The 17588-nt window shown below is 34.4% G+C and overlaps 5 protein-coding genes across 8 annotated transcripts in view; 2 read left to right on the top strand and 3 right to left on the bottom strand.

Moving 5' to 3' along the window:
• Positions 1 to 21: 21 nt before the first annotated feature.
• Positions 22 to 1620, bottom strand: LOC108749877 (protein SCO1 homolog, mitochondrial). Its single transcript, XM_018488881.1, has 4 exons — positions 1467 to 1620; positions 655 to 1021; positions 363 to 568; positions 22 to 270 (listed from the first exon to the last, which is right to left on the bottom strand). The coding sequence occupies exons 1-4, from the start codon at positions 1527 to 1529 to the stop codon at positions 88 to 90; spliced, it is 819 nt and encodes a 272-aa protein (XP_018344383.1). The 5' UTR covers positions 1530 to 1620; the 3' UTR covers positions 22 to 87.
• A 598-nt stretch (positions 1621 to 2218) lies between these two features.
• LOC108749878 (prefoldin subunit 1) lies at positions 2219 to 3461 on the bottom strand. Its single transcript, XM_018488882.1, has 2 exons — positions 3384 to 3461; positions 2219 to 2722 (listed from the first exon to the last, which is right to left on the bottom strand). Exon 2 carries the CDS (start codon positions 2677 to 2679, stop codon positions 2299 to 2301), a length of 381 nt encoding a protein of 126 aa, XP_018344384.1. The 5' UTR covers positions 2680 to 2722; positions 3384 to 3461; the 3' UTR covers positions 2219 to 2298.
• Positions 3462 to 3585: 124 nt separating this feature from the next.
• Positions 3586 to 5491, top strand: LOC108749895 (nuclear RNA export factor 2). Of its 3 annotated transcripts, none has more exons than XM_018488911.1 (2): positions 3586 to 3661; positions 3743 to 5491. In XM_018488911.1, exon 2 carries the CDS (start codon positions 3798 to 3800, stop codon positions 5433 to 5435), a length of 1638 nt encoding a protein of 545 aa, XP_018344413.1. In that variant the 5' UTR covers positions 3586 to 3661; positions 3743 to 3797; the 3' UTR covers positions 5436 to 5491. The 3 variants fall into 3 exon arrangements, with proteins under 3 accessions (XP_018344413.1, XP_018344414.1, XP_018344412.1); XM_018488912.1 differs by having other exon boundaries at positions 3586 to 3666; positions 3748 to 5491; XM_018488910.1 differs by having other exon boundaries at positions 3586 to 3666.
• A 133-nt stretch (positions 5492 to 5624) lies between these two features.
• On the bottom strand, positions 5625 to 13769 carry LOC108750098 (integrator complex subunit 1). The gene is made up of 13 exons (XM_018489346.1): positions 13580 to 13769; positions 13024 to 13505; positions 11653 to 12942; positions 11403 to 11578; positions 11180 to 11332; positions 10420 to 11097; positions 8563 to 10353; positions 8099 to 8413; positions 7539 to 8004; positions 7189 to 7313; positions 6856 to 7046; positions 5902 to 6174; positions 5625 to 5801 (listed from the first exon to the last, which is right to left on the bottom strand). The coding sequence occupies exons 1-13, from the start codon at positions 13746 to 13748 to the stop codon at positions 5686 to 5688; spliced, it is 6225 nt and encodes a 2074-aa protein (XP_018344848.1). The 5' UTR covers positions 13749 to 13769; the 3' UTR covers positions 5625 to 5685.
• Positions 13770 to 16838: 3069 nt separating this feature from the next.
• The window catches only part of LOC108749881 (40S ribosomal protein S13), a 1831-nt gene continuing 1081 nt past the window's right edge, over positions 16839 to 17588 (top strand). For both annotated transcript variants that reach the window (XM_018488884.1, XM_018488886.1), the window contains exon 1: positions 16839 to 16924. In XM_018488884.1, the coding sequence (XP_018344386.1) occupies positions 16902 to 16924 (23 nt within the window). In that variant the 5' untranslated portion in view covers positions 16839 to 16901. The remainder of the gene's footprint in view (positions 16925 to 17588) is intronic.

Here is a 17588-nt window from a genome sequence, read left to right as displayed (position 1 = left end):
TTTTTTTTTTTAAGTCAGTATTGTGCTGCAAGAAATGTTCTGTTCATATAATACATTAATTATCTGTACATAAGAATGTCGCAACGTTTATAACACTCCTTTGATCGGCAACGACGGAAGCCAAGAAGAAGACTCATCCTTTAATTGATCATACTTCAGCTTGTTGATAAAAATACTAGTCACGATCTTTTCTACATCATGTGTTTGCCCATAGTAATCCACAAACAAGCCCTCTGGATCTATCAAATATATAATGATTGTGTGATCCACCTAGAAAAAAAATATAATTGTTATCAAATTGGGGTTGTTACTAAAATATATGTACAATTATTTATATTGCTTCTAATTCATAATATACTAACAATATAATCCTCATCCTGGTCTTTAGGTCCATTACTATAGTAAACTCTGTATGCCTTGCATGCTTTTCCAACTTGTTCAATACTGCCAGTAAGACCAATGATCTTGTCAGAAAATTCTTTCAGATACTTGCCAACAACAGTGGGCGTATCTCTTTCTGGATCCACTGATATGAAAATCGGTTGTATCTTGAAGTTGTGTTCTTTTTCTGAAAATCATGTACTCTATTAACCAAATGTAAGACAACGAGAGTATTTTTAATTATTATAATTAACTTAAATCTCTAACACTTACCAAGAGTGTTTACTACGTTTGTCATTTTTTCAATTTCATCGGGGCAAACATCTGGACAATGCGTAAATCCAAAATATATCAACACCCATTGCCCTAAGAAATCATCAGATTTCACTGTCTTTCCTTCTGTATTCACCAACTCGAAGTTGCCGCCAATCTTAGCTTTGCCTAACTGTCGCCTTCTTTCTTTTGCTATAATCTTATCTTTTTCCACTCTAAGGTGATGCACATATAACACAAGACCAGTACCAATAATACCAGAAACTGCCAAGCTTTTCCATGTAATTGGCGATTTCTTTATTTTTGTAGGTTTTTTGGGTAAAATAGACTGTTGATTTAACACATTTGACGTGTTCATGTATCTAAACTGAGTAAACGAAAAACTATTACTAAAATATCTGTTAGTAATAAGGCTCATAATTTAAAAAAACTAAAGAAAAAAGGGGCTACAAGCCAAAAATTATTATATAAAATAAAACGTCGAAATATAAAAGTTGAACAAAAATATAAAAAAAACAAATATATTGTTAAATAAAAATTTAATCTATTCTGCTATCCAAATAGTACAATTTATCATTTTCGCTTAGCTAATATTAAGATAATATATCTTAATTTCTACATCTTTTTAGGTGAAATAATTTCGAGGAATTTAACATATATTGTAATCATTATTAATAAATTGCTAATCAGTGTTTATTTTCTACAAAGCTTTTTTAGTAAAAATCTTTCCTGTACATGTACTCTTTACATTTACTGTATGTATAAAATGTTGTTGTTTTAGGATATGAAACAGACTTTTCATGAAAGATTACCTTTGTAAAGACATTATGAGTACTTCTATTTAATGCAATAGATCTTAATATTAACGTTGACATTGTGTTGCACAGATTGAAATTTAACTTTGGTCAACTTTGGTCAAAAAAAGGTTATATTACCGGATCTACAGCGCACACACACCAACCTACGCTGACAGTCTGATCCAACAAAGTCAAAATATCAAACATGACAACAGATGTCGCCACATTCCAGTTAGACAATTTTATCATCAATAGTGAATACTTTATGGAAATTAATTAAATGTTATCGGCTAATTATCTGCATTTATTAAATAAAACCAATAATAACTGTACCAATAGTAGTTTTTTTGTTTTCAATCAACTATTAATGAAGACAAAATATATAATGTAATACATATTTAGTTTATTTGTTATCTATTTTGCTTTTGTGAAAATATGAACGATAACGGAGTCAAGTTATAAAGTACAAAACAATTTCTCACACCACATATCCTTTAAAATATAAAATCAAAATATTTATTTAATTATAATCATTTAAATACATATAATATTGTTTCTTGTATATTTTTCTTACAATTTCATAATTAAAAACAATCGAGTTGATTTAATTCTTACAAATGGTTAAGTTCACTGACCATATAATATTTTATTCCACATACAGTATATAAAAAAAAATGTCACACTCAAAAAAATAAACGTGCAAAAGGTGACAGATTATAGATTTTTTTATAATATATATTTACATATCCAATAGATACATATTCCAAATAATAATCCGAAAAATTTAAAAGATATTGATGAGAAAAAACTGAAATAGCACATTCACACATTGATACGCAAGTCTCATTTAACCCGAAGTCTCCTTGCTCTGCTTTTGCTGAATCATTTCTCTGATTTCATTTTCGCTCTCCTTCAAACTCCGCTGTAGATACGTTTTGTTATTCTCTAGCGTCTTGATCTTCTCATCAGACGTTTTTATTCTACTATCCAAATTCTCCTTAATGTTGTTCATATTATCTAGAAGGAACATTCGACCGACAGACTCATACATTCTTGTGTCCTCGGGTAAATTGCTAATTTCCTTCGTGGTGAGTTCTGCCCGCTGTTTCGTACGCCGCAATTTATCGATTTGTATATCAGCCAACTTCAATTTTTGCTTAGTATCTACCATCTTCTCATGCAACTTTGAGAAGGCTTGCTTCAATTCCTCGTCCAATACTTTCGACATCCTCAGTTATCACAATGTCTTGTATGGATAAAATTACAAAATCCTGGAAATATTTAAGTAAAAGAAAGTTTATATTCTATCAATTACATTTGATCTTTACAACAACAGATACACAGTTATATTAAATACAAAATCAATTAATGTACGTATAGACTAACATTTTACGCTTTACAGCACTAACAGAAACTTATCTTTTTACTTCTAAATAAATTAAGACAATGTCTTTTGTGGATAAAATTATAGAACTGTGTTTTGAAAATATTTAAATAAAAGAAAATTCATATTCTATCAATTGCATTTGATTTTTATGCTAACAGGTATATAATTATATTTCAGACAGATAAAAATCAATTTTTAATACATATTTAATTTACATTTCAATATATAAACTAATGACTTATGCTTTATATGTTTATACAGCACTGATAGAAAATTATCTTTTTACTTCAAAATAAGTCAAGATAATGTCTTTTATCGAAAAATACAAAACAGTATTCTGAAAACCTTCAAGTGAAACATTTTTATTTTACTGGACATTTTTATTCTATTGCATTTGATCTTTATGTTAAGTACATATATAATTACATGTAGACAAAAGATCAATTCTTAATGTGTAGGTTTATGCTTTATTTGTATGTAGCACTGAAAATAACCTTTTTCAAAATAAATCAAATAAGAAGTTAAACAGAATTGTACCTCCTTACCTCAAATTTCTGCGACGTCAAGAAATTTATTGTATTTTCTTGTACAACGTTCCTAACCATATACGTCAACAGCACAGAGGTAATATAGCTGTGAAGTGAGTCACAATCTGATTATCGAGACTATCGAATAATCGAATATATATCGATATTTCTGACTTCATACATTCAATCTAACCTTAATCTAACCTTAATTACAATCTGATCTAACCTAACCCGTAATTACAAAAGTTTATAAACAAGAGAGAAAGGTTACTACAGCGAATGTCTTTAAAATCAGAGTAAAGTTTGTAATGAAATATTGATATTTATTCATTAATGTAATTGTTATGTATCTGTTGTAACATTATTATATCAATCAGGCAAGTTGTGGTGCAAATAGATTAGGAGAAGCCGTTATTTCTCGCGATACAAATAATGGCATCACCGACATCAACGTCAACATCGTCGACAGCATCAACGACAACGGCAATAAGTCAAACGTCATGGGAGCCGCACCGGATCACGCATATCAAGCCGACCTTCGACAAATGCGAAAAGGCACTTGCAAATCGCACGGATCTGTGGCACAAGTTCATCGTCTTCGACGGCGCTGTGTATAGGCGAACCGATGTCCTGCGCGCCATTGTAATCACCTGTGAACCAGCACTCCTGATACCAATCATGTACACCGTCGAGGACAAGAATAAGACCACGTTTCTCGCGAAATGTGCCATTAATGCCATAGAGAATCTAGTGAAGCAGGGATTAATCATAACATTGTCCAGCGGCCAGGACTTGTATATAGACATTATTCTGGGATTCCTTGGTGCAAACGAGCTGCGAGTGAATACAAACAAGATCATAGCAGATGCCCTGCAATGTAGATATGAGCCAATAAGAAAGGTATTTAATCTGGACGACTTCGAGAACGAGAGGGCTTTGGGCTCGATATTCTGTCCCATTTCCATACCTAAGATCTTCGATCTGGTCTTGCGTTGCAGCAGGACAAGTATGAGCATTCGTGACCCTCAACAATCGAAACTGGCCGTCCGTGAGTTGAGCTTGAGATATAACAAACTCACAGCTGTTATCCTGTTCGATAAATTTTTCAATTTCCATTTGACCAAGTTGGACTTGAGGCATAATCAAATCTTGGATGTGGAATATCTACGCTATTTTTGCGAGTTTAAGATAAGCGAACTTTGGTTGGATGGGAATCCATTATGTGCAAAATACACCAATCCCCAGGAGTACATAGAGGCCGTGAAGATTGTTTTCCCGCATTTACAGATCTTGGATGGAATCGTTATAGGAATGGAGAATAAGTTTGTGCCGAGCATGCAGAGTTATTATCTAGGCAACGGAACGAAGATTCCACTGATGAGACAATTTGTCAAGCATTTTTTCGCCCTATATGACCAAGACGACAGAATAGTTATAAACGGCCTATATGATAAAAGTGCATTCTATTCCATGTCGTTAGGTAATAATATAACGAATCATATACATAAAGAGATTGTTAAGACATTTTCCATGAATAGAAACTGGTATAAAATCTCTGATTGTGCCAAGTGTCACGAATTTCTATTTCGAGGACCTGAAAAAATAATCACTGCCCTTCAAAAGCAACCACCAACAATACACTATCTCAAAACATTTTGTATCGACTTGTTGTATGAAGAAGATAATTGTTTAACTGTTTCTGTGCAAGGTCTATTTGCATATCGACTGGCAATCTGTCCACCCATGCTGTTCAACAGAACTTTCATTATTACACGAAAAGAAGACAATGAATATTGTATTATTAATGATTTATGTTATATTGATGGTACACCCCCCAACACGACTAACGAAGTAAGATTTGATCCAAGGGTCGTGCCTAAATTTATTCCAACAGTACTCAGCGTGACAGAAAAGGAACAACTGCTTAGATTTTTACGTGAACTTACTACAATGAACATTCGATACTGTTACAAATATCTTCAGGATGCAGAGTGGAATATAAAAAACGCGATTATTACTTTTATGAAAAACTATTCAGTTAATGACGTTCCCTCAGAAGCTTTTCAATAAACATACAATTATATTAAACTTTAAGAGAATATATGTATTGTATATATGTTGGTCATAAAAAATACAAATAAAATTTTATATTCTTATTTATATTTAAATAATTATATTAATATTTTATAATATAAATAATTCTTTCTTATAGCTTAAATATAAACAAGTTGGAAGGAAAGAGATAAAAGTCTTTCACTGTTCTATTTTAATTGTAAAAAAGTCTTACAAATAATATTTACAAAACTAACAGTTTCAGACGTTAACAACCTTGCTGTGTATTTAACAGAGCTATAGTCTTAGTAATATAAGGTATCGTGTTGACATTTGAATTTACTCCCAATTCAAACACCCTCTGCAGCAACGGTAAAGCGTGTTCTATAATGTAAAAAGAAAAGGATTTATAAGTTTGTAAAATTATTGTTATACTTCAATATTGAAATACGTAAATCCATTTTGTTACAAAAGTTCATTCTACCTTGCATGCATAATACGATATCCGGTAATTTTTCTAAAGCTGACATAAGGACATCCGCTCTGTGACTGTCCAAGCACCTTTGAAATGCCGATAATATGTTTGCATTGGATGCAGGACGGTATTTCAATGCTCTAGCGAGTAGACTGTGAGCGAGTGATCTGATATTACTTTGCGGTGATACAAGTAATTCTGCTATGTTGTCCGTTATAGGCTCCAAAACTGAAGGTTTTCGCAATGCCACATGCTCGATTTCTTGAAGAGCACTGAGTACATCTAAAGAGGAGCGATCTCATAATTAGAATATTTGATACTTTAATTGTAATACTTTAATGCGTTTATAAAAAACGATAAATAAATTCTTCGTTTTATATATGTGATGTCCAGCAAAATCTGGCTAGTCAATTCAAGGATAATTCCAGAACATTTCAAGTAAAAGTCCTGGTTTTTTCAGGATTTATCCATCGATTAATTTTTATTAATTAATTTTCATCGATTCGTGCAATATTATATGCTTCGTATTCAAGTTAGGATTCTATAGAATGAATTAAAATGCTAACAAATTGGGAATAATATTATTTATAAATAATATCAAAGAAACGTTCCGTCAAACGATTTTTTGTTATTATATTTTATTTTAGACATTAAATTCAAAGTTTCTTATTGGTAAACTTATTGCACCAAGGAATGATTTATGCCCAAACACAACTTTTCTTTTTATTATTTCTTTTTCTCACGTTCTGACTTTTTTAGAATGAAAAAATAACAAATTCCAGTCCAAACCTGAAATTTCAGAGGTTTTCCAGGAATTTTCCAGAATATAAAATTTCAGGATACAAGGATATTCAAGAACCGCTGGACATTGTGTGTAAATGTGCGTATGTGTGTAATTGAACAATTTTATGATTTAAATAAAGATGTTTAGATTTTATAAAGATGATAGAGTACTTTTTGTACCTTCTCCATGCAGCTTGGCAAGTGTAGTTAGCAGCGATTGCCAGTGTTGCGGAATAGTGGGTTCCGGTGGATGTAGCGCGGGAGTTACGGTGATTAAAATATCATCCATATCTTCTCCCTCTCTCGGCATCGGTATTCCTGATACGAGTGTTCTCAAAGCAGGTACGTTTGAATAATGTACCTGCAACTCACTGTATACACATGTAAACTATATGTATATATGTATATATATATAAATTATATGTATATATAAACATATTAAATGTAAATTATTTACAGTATACATAGATAATACATAAGAATAATATACATAAAAAATAGAAAATAACTTACTGTAAAGCATGTGCGTGTTTTTGAAGATATTTCAATGCTCGTTGTGGATCATGTGATACATAGGACTGTAATAATGACACAAATCTGTTCAGCAAAGAAACAAGATCTTTTATATGCCCATAATTCTGTAAACAAAATTATACAGCATTAAAATAGTTTGTATTTGAAGGATCTGAAATGAAGAAGGAATAAAAAAAAACATTTTAGGGTAACTAATAAAGACCTAAATCATTTAATATTTTATCTTATAATGCAGTTTGTAAATTAAGTTTTTTAATTTACACTTACAATTGACAGCATTTTACAATTATGTAAATGTATCATTATAGAAGGTATATAAATAGTAATACCTGAAAACACTGGAAGTAATTTCCCAAAGTATTCTCCAATGCAATCTCATGTTGCTCGTTAAACAGATGTGGCTGTAATAGTTCCAATAGCCCCATAACTTGATTGAAAAGGTTTAAATGATGGCCGGATCTAAATGAACCGAAATCAAGATAACATCTTCCCATCAAAGAGGATGCCAACATCGGCAATTGTCGCAGTACCAATATAGGATGTACTGCGGCCATTTTTCTCGCACAGAGTTCGAATTCCTGAGACTTGGAATTCCACGATTTTTGTCTCGGGGTCGCCGCCAGAGCCGTTAACAGAGAGTGGCTCATGCAGTCGAGCACCGAGCCCGTCCAATCGGTTATCCTCGAACCATTAACAAACTTGCTCGCTTGGAAAGTATCCAGGTAACAAATGACTTTCGGAATCTTCATGTACATATGCAGTAGAAATTGATGCGCCATATCTGCTGAGTCTGCACTGAAAGTTAAATACAATCATTTTATTCAAATACATTAAAATGACAAACACTAAATTATGCACTGCAAAATTTATACGACTATAAAATTCGTACTCAGTATTATCCATCATACGTTTCGCTAAATAATTAACCACATTAGGAATCAGGCTGTCTTCGGTGGATATACAGTGTAAGAGTAGATCGAGTCTAATATCCATCCTCGCTAGGGCGGCATTTCTGTTCTGCATTTTACAGATAATAACGCCTTCAGACACTATATATGCCACTAGATTAAGCAGCTGCCGTTCTTCCAACAACAGAATATTCTCAGGAACATAATGCTTCGGAGTAAACTTGTCCCGACCCTGCCACAGCTTAGGATTGCATGTCAGAGCCCATAAAAAGTCCAGAACTGCTGTAGAATCGTATCTACAAACACATTAATATTCATAAATATAAATATAAAGAATATATTGATAGTTAAAGAACTTAGAACAATTTTGTTATTTGTTCATAACAGAGAATAAACAATAAGAGCAAGAAGATTGATAGAAAAAGTGTTTATTCGCTCTGCTCACCCGTCATCACATTTGTCTAATAAATGTCCGACACATTTATACAAAGTGGTCCAACTTGCTGTATGTGTCAAGAGTGTCAACAAGTAAGGTCTGCAAGAATGAGAGCTCACGACGTTCTTATCGATGTTGATATGCATCTTCGCCTTACCGAACAGTAGCTTCATTTGGAGATTCGGGCAAATGCCGATCAACTCTGGCTCCACGGAGGCTAGCCAATCGATCAGTAAACCCATGCGAGGTTTCAGTGCGTCTTCGTTACTATCGCTGACTAATAATCTCGCCATAGCCTCAACCAGATCGTCATTCTTCTGCTGCTTTAAACAGACATCCAATAGTTTACGGCCCACACCTTCCAGATTCACGGGATCCGTACTTTCCAGTATCGAGCCTGGGCTCTCACCACGGCTCATCAGCATCAACAGTTCCGCGCGTTGAGGCGTTTTCATCAACTGCACATTAGCAAAATCTCGCAAGATTGACAGAACTGGAGCTTTCACATCGCCTATCAGCGATATCAAATTCAGACACATACTACGTGCTAATTCGATCACGTGCTTCGACGTCGACCTCTTAAGCGGTAACAGTATCACGCGCATTAGCGTGCAAGAGTACTGCGGCATGTGCACAAGTGAGGCCAGGAACTGCTTGACCTGCATAGAGCTGAGAACGCTACATATATGCTGTATCGCCAACAGCACCGAACCACTCTCCTTTACACACGATCTCTGCAGATCCTTTGTCAAAGTCTTGTGCAAACGTCGATAAGCATCCATTTTCTGATTCATTGGAATATTTTCGATGAAGAGCCGGTTTATCAAGTGGGGCACGTCGGTCTTCACGGAGCATTGTATGACGGATTGCTTTTGCACAGTGGCACTAATCGGTAACGGTTGCTGTAAACTCTCGATTGACACAACGCTCTCATCCGGCAATTGCGGTTCCAGTAGTTGCAATACCTGCACGAACACCAGTCCACCTGTAGCACCTCTTCGATGTTGCACTTCAACTAGTTGTGCCATATACGTTTTATCTAAAACCGCCTCGCCAACAGAGCTGGGATCAATCTGAACACCTGCATCGAGCGTATGAAGCAGTTTGCTCATTGACGACACAGGTATTCCAAAACTTTGGATAAAAAGTACCAATTGTTGAGGCTCAAGATCCTTTAAAGCTGCGTCGACTAATCGAGGCACATTACTTCTAATCATTCGCAATTTAAGCCAATCAGGTATAAGCAACGCTTCCTCGCTAGTATCTACGAGAAATGCTTTCGGCTGCTCCGTTAAAGGAAACCATGTTTCCAACAAATTACTAAATAATGGATCGTCTTCGGATGTATCGTATGTCAATAATATAATCATAGCGTGTACTACTAAAATGTGCATAGTGCATTCTTCGCCATTACTCCACTGAACTAGAATTTGATCTTGACTTTCAGACCATTGATAATCTTCTCCTCTAGGTGATCGCGCTTTCTCAAGATAATTACAAAAAATTGCCATGAAGGAATGCAATGTTTGTTTGGTTTGTGGATTATCACTTTCAGATTGAGGCAGGATAGCCGCAATAATGGTACTACGTTCAACGACCAATTGGGAAATTTCGTTGGCTAAATCGGTCAAGTCAGGTAAGTCATCATCGACAGTATGTACGGCTAGATACGATATGTAAGTGTGCACAAGATCCGGACTGTTCTCAACCTGACAAGCACCACGTAGTGCCGTAGAAACCAGCGAACGTACCGATAAGAAGTGAGGTATCGACGGCAATTTCCGTAGAAGCCAAGTCTCTCTGAAAAAATAATATGAAAATGTAACAGTTTCTTTCCTTTTCCTGAAATACATTTAAAACACGTACTTTTCGTTTTCTCCATCCACATCCATACTCTCATCCTCAAGAGGTATAGAATCTAGAACCATCTTGAGTCCAGTGATCGCTTGGACCCGGCTACCGCTCTGCTGACTACTCAGTCTCCTCAAGAAATATTCCAAAACCTCATAAGCATGCTGCTGATCCTGATTTGGATCAGTTAATAGTGTCTGAAGGTGAGCCAGTAACTGCTGCTGTCTGGGCTGTTTTTCAACTGTCTGCGGGCTAGTTGACAATAAGTATTCGCAAAGGCATTGCACTGGTAATTGGCTGAGAGAACCTTCGCTGTTCTGCACAAGATCTGCCAACCAGGGCATGCTCTGAGACGTGCTTTGTTGTTGTCTCTGAATGATATCCAACAAAAAGTCTGGTTTACGTGACCGACAAAGCAGATGACCTAGTCTGTGAGATATATTTAATGACTGTATCTGTTCAAGCACAGCCGGTGGTGGTCTTCTGGCAATTCCCATTGTATCCATGGTGATTAACTGCGACAGCAGGAAACTATTCTGTTCTGATAGTTGAATTCTGGTCGATGCTGCGGCCAAATGCGATTCGTATTCTAATATCTCTTGTTTCTCGATAGCTTCAACTTGCATTTCTTTCGCACGTTCTTGTTCCATGACCTCTGGCAGAGCCATAGTCGGCGGTGGATATGAAAAATGACTACAAGATGTTTTGGAAATACGGAGTTAGTTATATGATCAAAGTATTCATAGCAACAACCTTTAATAGTTGTTAAACTCACTTTGTAATACACATTTCCATCAGTGTCCTCAATATAGGGTATCGTCGCCATCCTAATGCTCCAATCGTGGATGGATTATGAGCGGCCAAAATTAATAACATTATCCATCCTTTCCAATAAAGATTAGCTATTGCCAATGTTGGTGGTACATATCTATAAGACAAACATAGCTGCAACTGTAAAGATAATATCGAGGATAAAATATACATGCTTTAAGACTTACCCAGCAGGTATATTTATTGTTCCCGGTGGCTGATAAATGCTAAGATTAAAAATAAGTTCAATTATGTCCATTTTATCAATTTGTAACATCGGGAAACTCTCCGTCGAATTAGCCGCTGCTCGCCGTATTAATAAATCGGCTAAATCCAAAGTCTCCGAATGAGTAATACCATTTTCCTGTAAATAAAAATAGAATAAAAAAAACCATCTCTAAACAGAATCATCTTACAGATACTAGTTTAAACATTTACCTTCGAAAAGCCGATCATTACCAATCTCCACAATGTACTTTGCAACAAGGGAACATCGGAAACTAATCGTATATAAAATACTCTGTCCGATTCTGGTGGCCAATTGTCCAATTTATAATATTGTTCAGGAGATTCCAAGAGCATGATCTTATGCATCGCGTGCAACAACTCATTTCGTCCAACAGTGTACATCTGCTGTGCTGAATTCTGCAGCCACAGCACAGTCTCGTATTGTATCATGGCCACGAGATCTTGAAATTGGTGCAGTAAAGCTGCATCTTTTTTATCTGCACGTTGCGACAATGTCCCTGCTTCCTTTACTTGCGGACTTATTCCCAAGAGCATACACAGACACAGTAGATCTACTATTGACATAAACATGCGATCCTTAAATTCGAAATTCAGCAACTGTTGAGCTATGTCCGGTCGTTCAGACATTAAAGTTCGAACAAAGGCGATTAGATTGATGTCGTGCCGACATACACGTACGATTTCCCTGAGCAATGCACGCAATGGCCTCAAGTAATCCTCGCGATTCATCAGTAAATCTTGAAAGATCTCTGCAAGCAATTTTGCCGCTTGTTCGGGCAAAGTCTGAAACATTATACCCAACATAGGCATATTGTTTGGATTGCGTGCATTCGATAATTCATTGTAGATTGTATGCTTCAAGATAGTAGCTAAATTCTCTGGATGTAATCCGATCAATTCCTTGACGCCATTCAAGTATAGGTTTATCACAGCCTTCGTCTTCAATCTCATCTTAACCAATTGACTTATGACCTCCACGTCTCTTTGAGTATGAGACGTACAATTGTAGCAAATGTAAATAAGCAATTCTTGCGCGGGTCTCATCAACTTAGGATTGTGCAACCATACTTCTAGCCTCGGGACAGCGATATTTCTGATCTCAACAAAACCACATGCTGAAGAAAGCAGCTTCAAGAAATTTCTCGTTATAGTCTCAGCCTGGCGTCTATTTAGTTGCTCCTTTACGGCTTCCAGTACTATTGATTCTACATTTTCCACGCAATGCGCATACCGCGGGCTTACTGGAAATTCTATTTTCTCTTTATCCCCAGACAATAATGTTGTTGATGCCGCTGGATCCTCATCATCCACTGTAGATGGGCTGGGACAATCCCTTTGCATTAGTACCGGAAATTCTGGCTGCAACACAGACTTAGGTGGATGCCTCGTGTTAAAACCTGTTAGTATGTTGTCAACAAAACCCTTGCATTCCTCATGGTCAACCCATACACGTTCTCCAAGAGCATCTTCAACATATAGCTATAAAAATAATTTAAAAAATCAATTAAAATATCAAAATTATACAATAAGCAATACAAAAGATTAAACCAAATAAATAACCTTCACAAATACTTCCGGCCAGTTCTTTTTGTCATGAAAACCTTTCATCAAGAGATTTGCAGCAAGTACAGGAACTAGTGGACTCACTTTAGTCTTATAGCTATTTTGATTATTTGAATCCCTTCTTAAAAGAGACGATAATGCATGTAGTATACAATCGTTTGAGAAAATAGATGGACGAATTTTTGCTAAATATAACAAGCCCATATAAAGTAAATTATCAGGCTTCCATCTCAGATTCTTCAATGTCTTAATAGCGCCACATATTATCCCAATAACTCTATCGCCTTCGTCATTGTCATTAGCCTCAAGTGCCATAGGCACAAAGTCTGCAGGATCAGTGTCTATAACTAAAACCTCCCATGCTTCCGCGCTGGAGGAAGGTTGCCGTTGATGGGAGCTGACATGGGCCAACTTAGGCTTCTTCTGTGGGACATACATAAACGATGATCCAGAAGGAGCCTCTTTCTTTCGGTCATTACCTACATAATGATAATTTGTATAAACAATAATTTGCAATTGTGAGAGTATCATGAGAAAAAAAGAAGTTATTTACCAGAAGATGTAGAACTGCCACTAGGTTTGGAATGAATAACACCAGGTCTGCTTTTAGAATCAGAGTTATCGTTCCGTGAACTCTTTGATCCCAGTGCGAATAAATCAGAAGGATGTTGAGCAATCTTATTTTTTACTGCTCTACCAAGCCCAGTCTTTCCACGCTCCATGATTAATTTTTTTCTATCTAGAATATCAAAAGCTGTAGAAAATACTAAATAGAAATGGTTAAGATATTTTAATAAATAAATTTATTATAATAAATATAACGATACACAATATAATAAAAAATAACGTTCAGAATTTGAGTATCGATTAAGAAATACTTAAGTCACAATTTACTGGCAATATATACAAAACTAAAAGTTAAATGTTCTAACCTAAAACGTCAATGTCTAGAAATTATTTTCATGAAATAAATCCCGTCAATATCGTCGGTAATAATAATGCATTCTTATACTGATATACATATCGTCTTCCTAAATAAAAGAATGAAATATTTATCATGTGTCTAAATGGTCTAAATTAAGCAACTACAATTCCACACGTATCAACATTGATCTACACTGACACATCCCGGATCACCGTAATCAACCGACATAACCAACATAACCACGTTACACTCTCTAAGAATCTGTTCTGTTCTATGTTACATTTCCTGCACTTGAAAAGAAATAGATATATTATTAGATGTTGGGAACAAAAAGAGAAAAAATGAAAAAGTGCAAAAAGTTTGTAGAACAAATCTAGAGTTGCACTTAACTAGTACAACACTTGTAGTATGCACTGAACAATTCTTCTTCTTATAATTAGTTAGTAGTGCCTGCCTCCACACTGAACGATGGAATGCAAATCAATTCACGTATTTTCACATATTTGCTGTTTAATTCTTTTAATTACATATTTGTTGTTACCAAAGAGGTTGTCACAATAACCTTATAACCTGTCATAACCTTAACCCTCAGTTTTTGGCATCCTTACTACACAGGTTCGGTCATTCGTGTTCTGGATTAATTTTCATCACTTTTACAAGTATATATAAATCATTATAAACGATTTTTACATATATTTTGACATTTTTATAAAGTATTTGTACAGTTATATATTCATAATAAATTGTAGATAAATTGTTATAACTAAATATAGTTAACAAAACGAGAAAAATACACTGTTTTATATAAAAATGTAAACAAAAATGTTTAAAAGAAAAATATAGTTCAATATTGTAAAATTGATATTCCAAACTACAAAAAAAAAGTGTCGGCTGTTCAAAAAGTTTAGTTATTGAGTAACCTAAAAATAATGTTTTTTTAATACGCATGAATGGCTATACATTGAAAATATATTACATTTACATTTTAAACAATATATTTTATTACTGCTATTGCGTTAAAAAAAACTTATAATTTATTAGGAAAATGTTTTTTATAACATTACAAACAACATAATATATAATATTACTGACGTTTAGCACAAAGCCAAAAATCGTGTTTATTAAAGGTTAATGTTGTTTTGACGAAGTAGCAAAAGTAGGTGCTTGTTCTTAATTAATGAGTTCTTAATACACGAATACCGTACGTCCCTCGCATTCCAGATCTTAGGAAATTGTTCGACACAACGTTTGTTGTTTGTTGTTGCAATAAACTGCACTAAAACTTTCTATCTCACTTTCGCCAAACTTAAAAATACATACTTATTGCATTTTAAGTCCAAGTGTACACTAGTTAGTTTAACCAGAAAAAATAGATTTAAAGAGAATAAAGAGAGTAATTCTTCATGTTTGCTCTCTAATCAGGATCTAATCATGTAACTTTTCCCCTGTATGAAAAGTTTTCCCCATTAACTTCAATAATAAAAATTTTCACGTTTTTTCTCTAGGGAAACATTTTTAAAATAAAAATCTGCCGTCTGTTAAAATAAAATATAGCTGCAAAATTATTGCAATGTTTAGAGAAATATTGCAGATATATTGTTACAATATTCTAATAATTAATCCAGTTTTATTACTAAAATATTGTATTGATTAACACAATCCAAAATATACTTTGCAACTATTTAAAATTCTTTGACGTGATTAGTCTTATCTTTAGTTCCTTACTTGAATCTTCTTTACTAAATGTATAACTATAAACCAATAATCATATTAAAGAATCATACAACAGTTGCAATTCAGCTGTTTTTTTCTTCTGAACGCAGTCATTAAAATTACAATAATTTTACAATATTGTTGCAATATATTTCCAATAAAATATTAAAATTTTAATATAATAGTAATATTGCTGCAATTTTTGTAATATGATTGAAAAATTTGAAGGTGGCTCAAAAATACAAAATATAAATTATGGAGAGCATACAATCACAACGATAAATGTTTAAAAAAGGAAAGTCATATGTTTAAAATATATTTAAATGTATTAACGTTTTTATATGATAATTTTAAATATATGACTTTCGTTGAAACGTCTATCGTTGTGGCTGTATGCTCTCTATTATTTATATTTTGTAATATGACCCACTATTAAAATATTGCTGCAATATACATATATTTCGTACTGTAGGGGAAGTTACGCTCGTTTGACAATTGCGTAAGCGTAGTTGTAAGGGCTATTGCTGAATTCACTGGATTCGACGTACGTCGTACAACGCTCTGCAACCAATCAGAAAACAGGATTTTGTTTCGTATCATCGGATATAAAATTCTGCTTTTTGGTTGATTACAGAACGTCGTATGATGATTAATCGAAAGAAAGAATTTTACTAACTTTGACCAATCAAAAAATGCTTCGAGGCATTTGCAGCGTAAAGTAGATCGCACCCATTGTGTATTCTTTTAGATCATCCAATCGGCATTTTAGATCTGAAAGAATACATCAATAGCGAGCTCTAATTCAACTGTTAAGTTCGCTGAACGCAGTCATTGGCCTAGTTTCCACCGAGAGTTTAATCCGGATTAGAATGTAAGAACCAACTAACTACAGTCGATTATTTTCCTGTTGTTCGACTAGTAGGGGAATACTCAACTGTAGTCAGTTGGTTTTTACGTTCTGATCCGGATTAACCCTTAGTGGAAACTAGGCCATTGAGCGAGTTCAAGACGACAAAGCGGCTAGGCATTGTTTGGCGAGCAAATGAGTATGATTGGTTCTTATCTGTGAATTCAACCAATCATGTTTAATTGCTCGGCGAGCGGTCTAGCCGCTTTGTCGACTTGAACGCGCCCATTGGTTTTCGGCTTTTCGTTAAGAAGAAGAGCGCCATCTTCTTTCGCCGTCCTCTTTCATTTTTGCTTTCATAGACGACGTTGTTGGAAAGATCTTGACAAGATGGGTCGTATGCACTCACATGGGTAACATAACAATATTTATCGTATCATCGATGTAATCTGTTTAATTTTCTGTACTGCGACGTTTGATTTACCAATATCCTCGGCATCGACATGATATAAGAATATATCTTGTGGCATACCATGGGCATCGAGATGTGTCGGTGTGCACATCTAGTGACCATGTGTTTGTGACTCCGTTCTTTTCCTTCGAACGATCAATTACCCTATTTATTGGCTTTATAATTTATAATTTACAGTTGTTGAGCGATCTAATGATTCGGCTTTTTTGTATGTATCTTGTAAACCAAGCATGTTGCTTTTACGAATACATAACCTATCACGTGTACGCATGGTGTAACCGCGATTTATTTCTCCTGTAACTGCAATGTCAGTGAAACATTTGTCAAGCACGAGTATTTAATCAAGTCACTGACATGCAATGTTAATGCATTTGTTAATCTTTACAGTATAGTAAAAACATATTTAATGATAAAGAATTTAATCTTTTATATCTAATATAAGAAAAAGCCAAAGACAGGCAGAGACGAAGAGTATTATAAAATATTGGATTTAATATATCAATATATTAAAAATAAGCTATAATGCTTATTTTTAATGTATTGATTATATTAAATTTTATCTAATATTTTTATTATAACTTTTATATTATTGGTCAATAACTGGT

The sequence above is a fragment of the Trachymyrmex septentrionalis genome, unplaced genomic scaffold, assembly GCF_001594115.1.
Source record: "Trachymyrmex septentrionalis isolate Tsep2-gDNA-1 unplaced genomic scaffold, Tsep1.0 scaffold32, whole genome shotgun sequence".
Taxonomy (NCBI): Eukaryota; Metazoa; Arthropoda; class Insecta; order Hymenoptera; family Formicidae; genus Trachymyrmex; species Trachymyrmex septentrionalis.
This window is presented reverse-complemented; position numbering and strand designations above follow the sequence as displayed.

Bases quoted from the DNA above. Each gene is read 5' to 3' on its own strand.
- LOC108749878 (XM_018488882.1), bottom strand. From the start codon at position 2,679: ATGTCGAAAGTATTGGACGAGGAATTGAAGCAAGCCTTCTCAAAGTTG.
- LOC108750098 (XM_018489346.1), bottom strand. From the start codon at position 13,748: ATGGAGCGTGGAAAGACTGGGCTTGGTAGAGCAGTAAAAAATAAGATT. The intron at 13,506-13,579 runs GTAAATAACTTC...ATCATTATGTAG, and splicing joins TGGCAGTTCTACATCTTCTG to GTAATGACCGAAAGAAAGAG. The intron at 7,314-7,538 runs GTATTACTATTT...TTTTGTTTACAG, and splicing joins ATTACTTCCAGTGTTTTCAG to AATTATGGGCATATAAAAGA.
- LOC108749895 (XM_018488911.1), top strand. From the start codon at position 3,798: ATGGCATCACCGACATCAACGTCAACATCGTCGACAGCATCAACGACA.
- LOC108749877 (XM_018488881.1), bottom strand. From the start codon at position 1,529: ATGTCAACGTTAATATTAAGATCTATTGCATTAAATAGAAGTACTCAT. The intron at 569-654 runs GTAAGTGTTAGA...CATGATTTTCAG, and splicing joins AAACGTAGTAAACACTCTTG to AAAAAGAACACAACTTCAAG. The intron at 271-362 runs GTTAGTATATTA...TTTTTTTTCTAG, and splicing joins ACCAGGATGAGGATTATATT to GTGGATCACACAATCATTAT.